The sequence below is a fragment of the Acomys minous genome (genome assembly GCF_964271855.1).
Source record: "Acomys minous genome assembly, chromosome: 10".
NCBI classification, from domain to species: domain Eukaryota; kingdom Metazoa; phylum Chordata; class Mammalia; order Rodentia; family Muridae; genus Acomys; species Acomys minous.
This window is the reverse complement of record NC_140491.1, coordinates 63,207,041-63,213,730: the sequence shown is the minus strand read 5'-3', so window position 1 is coordinate 63,213,730 and position 6,690 is coordinate 63,207,041. Positions and strand designations below refer to the sequence as shown.

The 6,690-nt window shown below is 48.0% G+C and overlaps 1 protein-coding gene across 1 annotated transcript; it reads right to left on the bottom strand.

Moving 5' to 3' along the window:
• Positions 1-668: 668 nt before the first annotated feature.
• LOC311606730 (protein B-Myc-like) lies at positions 669-1,795 on the bottom strand. Its single transcript, XM_084798102.1, has one exon. The coding sequence runs from the start codon at positions 1,503-1,505 to the stop codon at positions 909-911; it is 597 nt and encodes a 198-aa protein (XP_084654228.1). The 5' UTR covers positions 1,506-1,795; the 3' UTR covers positions 669-908.
• Between the last annotated feature and the right edge of the window lie 4,895 nt (positions 1,796-6,690).

Below are 6,690 nucleotides of genomic sequence, written 5' to 3'. Positions count from 1 at the left end.
CACCTGGGAGACACTACCCTCATCTCAGCTAGAACTTTAGTTTCTCCTGGGTGAAGGAACTGAGGAAGTTCAGGAGGGTGAGGGGTAAGAGGGCCTGCCCAGCACGGACTGCAATGCCAAGTGTGGCCAGCAGAGGGCCCTGGCACACACTCTGGGAAAGTATTAAAGTGATGACAGTCCAAGTAGGACCAGCACCAGCCTAAACTGTAGGAGAGACAGAAGCCCAAAAATTCAGCTGACTGTCCCCCCCAACCGCCAACACACCCAGCAGTGTCTAAATGTACAGCACCCGGAAAGGAGACACATCAATTCTTTAGTGTTCCTTTCTTGCCTCTTGTGATACGCCATTTTCTCTTACTGTATTTTAGTTTTAAACCCCTTCGTCTATTTATTTAACTTTGTTTATGCATTTGTTTCTTTATTGGGCAGCCTTTTGCCTTTTCCTCTTTGGCTATATACATTTCCCCTCTTTCTTACTGTTAGCATACTCTTAGTAATAGTTGTAATATTTTCTGTAGCTCGTTGGTTTTTAATTTTGTTAGATTTCATAAGGCTATTTCTTTGGTAGGCTCCACATACTTGCCAATTATTTTTTGTTTTACTTAAAACAATTAAAAAGAATCAACGTGCAAGGAAAATATACCTTTACACTTCATATCTTTAAGATCTTGTATAATTGATAAAATGTTTTATTGGCGTTATTTACATTCAAGGGTCCAGTAGACGTTGGAAATTTGATAAACTTTTAAGTTTTCTTTTTTTTTTTTTAAACAAATACAAATCTGTTGGGTGGGGGTTGGTGAGGAAGGAAGGCAAGCTTTATCAAAGAAAAGGGGTTCTCTTAGGTCCAGAATCTGAACCACTTAACATGGCTGAAGCTTACAGTCCAAAGACCAACGCTGTGCGGCTCAAGTGTTGGAGGTGCAGTCTGGAGGCGTAGCAGGCTCGGCGTCCGCGGCCGGGCTCGCGCAGGCGCCTTCTCGGCGCACGGCCTGGTAGGGGTCCAGCTTGGAGAGCAGCTTGGCGGAGGCCGAGAAGCCGTTCCACATACAGTCCCGCAGGATGATGCTCTTCACGAAGGTCTCGTCATCCGGGTCGCAGACGAAGCTCTGCTTCCCTCCCGCGTCTCCCCCTGGCTGCTCGGGCACCGTCTCCCTCGGGTCTGCGCTGGAGAAGGTATCGTCGCCGCGGTCCCTGGTGGAGAGAGATGCGGCGAGCGCTTCGCAGCGAGGCGAGGAGAGCTCGGCGTGGCCCGGGGACGGGCGCAGCGTGGACAGCAGCTCGAATTTCTTCCAGATGTCCTCGCTGGGCGCGGGCGGCTGCGGCGGCTGCTGGTGCACGTCCTCCTCCTCATCGTCGCATATGAAGTACGGCTGCACCGAGTCGTAGTCCAGGTCGCGGTTGCCCTTGGCGAGGCTCACGTGGAGGGGCATGGTCGCCGCGGCGCGTCCCGGAGCCACACGGAGCGGAGCGGCGCTGCGGCGGAAACCTGGCGCGGTGCGCATCAGCCCCGGAGCCACTCCCCTTCCCGGGGCCTCACTTCCTACTATCCCGGCAGTCCCTTCACCCGGCCTCCGTCTCCGTCGGGAGCAGAGGGAGGAGGCGTCTACTGGCCGCCAGAAGCCAAGCTCAAAAGTATCGCGCCACCTTACGGAGAGGGGCTACAGAAGCCGCATCCTGCGTGCACAGGATATATTTTTCATGCATGCATCTAACCTACTTCTTTGTTCGCCTAGTTTGTCTTTTACATTCATGTCATCTGGAACACGTATGGTTTTTATGTACCTATAAAATCTAGTACCCACAGATTGTCTGAGACTGACGTAGCTCATTTAATACGATAATCTCCAATTCCATCCGTTTCCTGGAAATGGCATACTTTGCTCTTATTTATGACTGAAAATATTCCGTTTCTGCATTTGAACCACACCTTCTCTGTCCACTCTCTCTGGTGATGGACACTTTCTTTCCATAACAGCATTTGTGAAAACTTCTGCAATAGGTACATGTGCGGGGTGTGTGTGTGTGTCTCTGTGGTGTACTTGCTTCATGTCCTCCTTAGGGTTTTCTTAAAGCTATGCTCTTTTTTTGACAACTTCTTCTTCTTCTTCTCCTCCTCCTCCTCGCTGTTGTTGTTGTTGTTGTTGTTATTATTATTATTATTATTATTATTATTATTATTATACAGGATTTCTCTGTGTAGCCTTGGCTGTCCTTGCTTTGTAGACCAGGCTGGCCTTGAACTCACAGAGATCCACCTGCTTCTGCCTCCCAAGTGCTGGGATTAAAGGCATGCGCCACCACGTCCAGCTTTATTTGTATTATTTTTATGTGTATGAGCGATTTGCCTGCCCAGTGCCCACAGAGACCAAAGAGGACGAGTGATCCCCTGGAACTGGTGGAGTCGTGACACTGTGAACCTCTGTTTGAGTGCTAGGAACCAAACGCAGGACCTCTGCAGGAGGCCTTCGCTGCAGAGACAATTCCTCAGCGCCATCTCACACACTCGTAATGAGTATATGACACGTGCATCTGAAAATGGTACCTGTGCAGATACAAATATGTGTGTGCTGCATGTTACATTTAGGCGTAAAGTAAAATTCTAAAACACTTTGTGATGAAATGTTATATAGTGTCAGGCAGTCAGGGCAGCTCATGCATTGGATGGCTAAGGCAGGAGGATTACCATGACTGGGCTACATAGTGAGTTCTAGGATATCCTGGTCTGCATAGTGAGAACTCGTCTCAAACAAACAAGAAAGTACATAATGCATGATTCTTAAAAATCAAAAGATCTGAGGCTGGAGAGATGGCTCAAAGGTTAAGAGTGCTGGCTTCTCTTTCAAAGGTCCTGAGTTCAATTCCCAGCAACCACATGGTGGCTTACAACCATCTACAATGAGATCTGGTGCCCTCTTGTGGCATGCATGCAGACGTATATGCAAGCAGAACTCTATACATAATAAATAAGTATTTTTTTAAAAATCAAAAGATCTAGTTTTCTTTTCCTTTTTCTTTCCTTATCCTATACCAAATTTTTAGAAAGGAAAAAATAAATAAATAAGTAATTTATTTATTTATTTTGGTTTTTTGAGACAGAGTTTTTCTCTGTGTAGCCTTGGCTATCCTGGACTCACTTTGTAGACCAGGCTAGCTTCGAACTCACAGCAACCCACTTGCCTCTGCCTCCCAAGTGCTGGGATTAAATGCGTACGCCACCACCACCCCGAAAAAGAAATGATTTAAAGAACACTGATAAAGCATATATAATTTCTGGTTTCAGGATAGTATCTTTTTTTTCCCCCCTAAGATTTATTTATTATTATATACATAGTGCTCTGCCATGCAGTACACCTGCAGGCCAAAAGAGGGCATCAGATCACATTATAGATGGCTGTGAGCAACCACATGGCTGCTGGGAATTGAACTCAGGACCTCTGGAAGAGAGGTCAGTGCTCTTAACCTCTGAGCCATCATCTCTCTAGCCAGATGGTATCTTCTTATAGCTATCTGAAGTCTACATTAAAGTTGCGAATGAGTGGGGCTGCAGTGACGGTTCAGTGGTGGAAAACACTGTCTACCCTTCCAGAGGGCCTGCTTTCAGTTCCCAGCACCCACATGTTCAGAAAGACCAACCTTAAAAGACAACACTTCGGCAGGCGGTAGTGGTGCACGCCTACAATCACAGCACACAGGAGGCAGAAGCATGCAAATCTTTGTGAGTTCTAGGCTAGCCTAGTCTACAAAAAGTCTAGGATAGACAAGGCTACACAGAGAAACCTTGTCTGGAAAAAAAAACGACAGTAGCTTAATATTTTATATTTGCTATTAATTCTTCAGGGTTTTAATTTAATTTAATTTTTTAAATTTTTTTATTTTTTAAGATTTTAGAGACAGAGTTTCTCTGTGTAGCCTTGGCTGTCCTGGCCTCCATTTGTAAATCAGGCTGGCCGTGAACTCACAGAGATCTACTTGCCTCTGCCTCTCAAGAGCTGGGGATTAAAGGCGTGTGCCACTGTGCCCTGCTCAAGGTTTTAATTTAAAAAAAAATTTTTTTTTTTTGGTGGTGGGGGGAGGTTTGAAACAGGGTTTCTCTGTGTAACAGTAATGTTTAAGATATTTTTTCACTTATTTATTTATTCACTTTACATCCTGATCACACTCCCCTTCTTCCCCCCGCCCCATCCCACAATCACACCTCTCCCTCCTTCCCCCCTCCCCTCCTCAGAGAATGGGAGCCCCCTCCCCCTTAGGTAGGTACCAACCCACCCTGGCACATTAAGTCGCAGCAGGACCAAGTGCATCCTCTCCAACTGAGGCCAGACAGGGCAGCCCAGCTAGGGGAAAGGGATCAAAGGCAGGCAACAGTCAGAGACAGCTCCCGCTCCAGTTGTTACGGGTCCTACATGAAGACCAAGCTGCAGATCTGCACATATGCGTATGTGGGAGGGGTTAATAATCTTTAATGATTTGTTTATTTATATTTTATGTACATTGGTTTTGTTGTTGTTGTTTGATTTTGGGTTTTGTTTTTGTTTTTTGTTTTTGTTTTTGTTTTTGTTTTTTTGAGACAGGGTTTCTCTGTGTAGCCCTGACTACTCTGGACTCACTCTGTAGACCACCCGGCTTATCTTCGGCTGGGGTTCCTACCACAGTTCTGGAGCTCCAGCTTGACTTGGCTTTTGAAGGTGACTGGCACTGACACCCCAAGACCATGTTCTCAGCTCAAAGGAGATTTATTTTCCCCTGAGAGACAAAGGGCGGGAATAAGAGAAAAGGACACAAGAGGAGGCCTAGGACTAGGAAGGAAGGAGAAAGAAACCTGGGAGAGGGGGAGGGAGCTTTGTCTGAGGGATGGGGGGGGGCTCTGTGAGGGGCGGGGTGCATGGGCAAATGGTAAGTTATGAAGGTAAAGTGGGAAAACCTCCCATTAGTACATTTGTTTGTTTTTGTTATTTCGGTTTTTTGAGACAGGGTTTCTCTGTGTCGCCTTGACTGTCCTGGACTCACTTTGTAGACTAGGCTGGCCTCGAACTCACAGTGATCCTCCTGCCTCTGCCTCCCGAGTGCTAGGATTACAGGTGTGTGCTACCAAACCCGGCTTAAACCCCCTGTTAGGATGAGGCGTTTTATCTTTGTTGGGTGTGTTAATGAAGGCAGCCAAAGGGAGCTTTGAGTGCTGGGCTTCTGTACTGTGATAGCTGGACCTTGGCAGTTTCCTCAGGAGGAGGAAGTGGCCAAAAAAAAAAAAGGAATGGACCTTGGTGGCTAGCTTTAGGAATGTAATCTAACGGTTCTTGTTTTGTGTCTGTCTGTTTGTTTGTTTTTTAGCAAGCAGAGGGAATGGGGGAGCAGGGCGAGGCCTGCGGGAGCCATGTTTGCCGTGCTCGGTTGGGCTAGCACCCTTCAGCTTTCGTCCTTTTGTTGTATTTTATCTTTCTGTTTCTACATAGTTTCCAGCCAAGGCCAGCCTGGTCCACAAAGCGAGTCCAGCACAGCCAAGGCTACACAGAGAGACCCTGTCTGGAAAAACAAAACAAGCAAAACAATTCCCAGTTGTCCTGTCACCATTGTCATGGGTTTCTAAACTAGTCCTCCCTCCTTTCCTTCCTTCCTTCCTTCCTTCCTTCCTTTCTTTCTTTCTTTTCCTTTTTTTGTTTTGTTTTGTTTTGTTTTTTCTAGACAGGGTTTCTCTGTGTAACCTTGGCTGTCTTGGAACTCACTCTGTAGACCAGGCTGGCCTTGAACTCACAGAGCTCTGCTTGCCTCTGCCTCCCCAAGTGTTTGGATTAAAGGTGCGCGCCGCCACCGCCCAGCCTCCTTTCTCTGTGATAGCATCTCTCTCTGTTTTTCCTACCCTGGCTCCTCTCCTTCACCAGGCCCATGAAGGCGGCTTGTCCACCTTTATTTCTCTGCCGGTCTCTGCTTCAGCTTCTGACCACGGTGCAGATTCACAGTAGGTGCTATCCAGCCATTTGTGACATTTTCCATCTTGTCTGTCAGTAACTAGCTCCTGTCTGCTTTGTCCCTGGTCTTGTGGCCTGTGAGCTTCTGGCTAAGGGCAGTCAGCCTGGCATTCTGGGAGGGCCTCCTCAGAGTTTGACTTGGCTCTGAGAACAAAATAACATAGGCCACGTGGCTTATAAACAGAAATTGATTTCTCAGTTTCAGAGCCCGGAGAGCCCAAGGTCAAGGAGCTGGCACACTTGGTGTTTGCTGAGGGCCTACTTCCTGGGTCTCAGGTGGCTTTGACCACTGCGGCCTTACACGGTGGCAGGAAAGAACCCTGGTCCCCTCTGCTCCCTAAAACCTCCAGCTCCACTCGAGGCCTGATCTTCCCTGCCCCTTGAGCTCAGGTCTCAACACGTGGGTGGTGGATGGACACACACATCTGGGCCATTGTGAGGCCCTCTGAGTTTCCGGTCCTGTCTGAGTGTTGACAACCAAGACTGCCCCACTGTCCTTCAGTTCTTGGTGCCAGGTACTAGCCAGCATCTTGGAACCCCTCAACAGTAGGAAGGTTCCTGAAGCTCTCCCAGCAGAGATGCTGCACCCAAAAAGGTTTCCCTTGATGGGGAAGGCTGGGAGAGGGAGGAAGAAAGGAAGAGGAGGGAGGAGGTGGGAGTGGGCACAGGGAGGCCATGAGGAGGAGCAGGGGTGGCAGGGAAGAGAGCGCACGCTGCCACAGGA

Coding starts and splice junctions, on each gene's coding strand:
- LOC311606730 (XM_084798102.1), bottom strand. CDS start 1,505: ATGCGCACCGCGCCAGGTTTCCGCCGCAGCGCCGCTCCGCTCCGTGTG.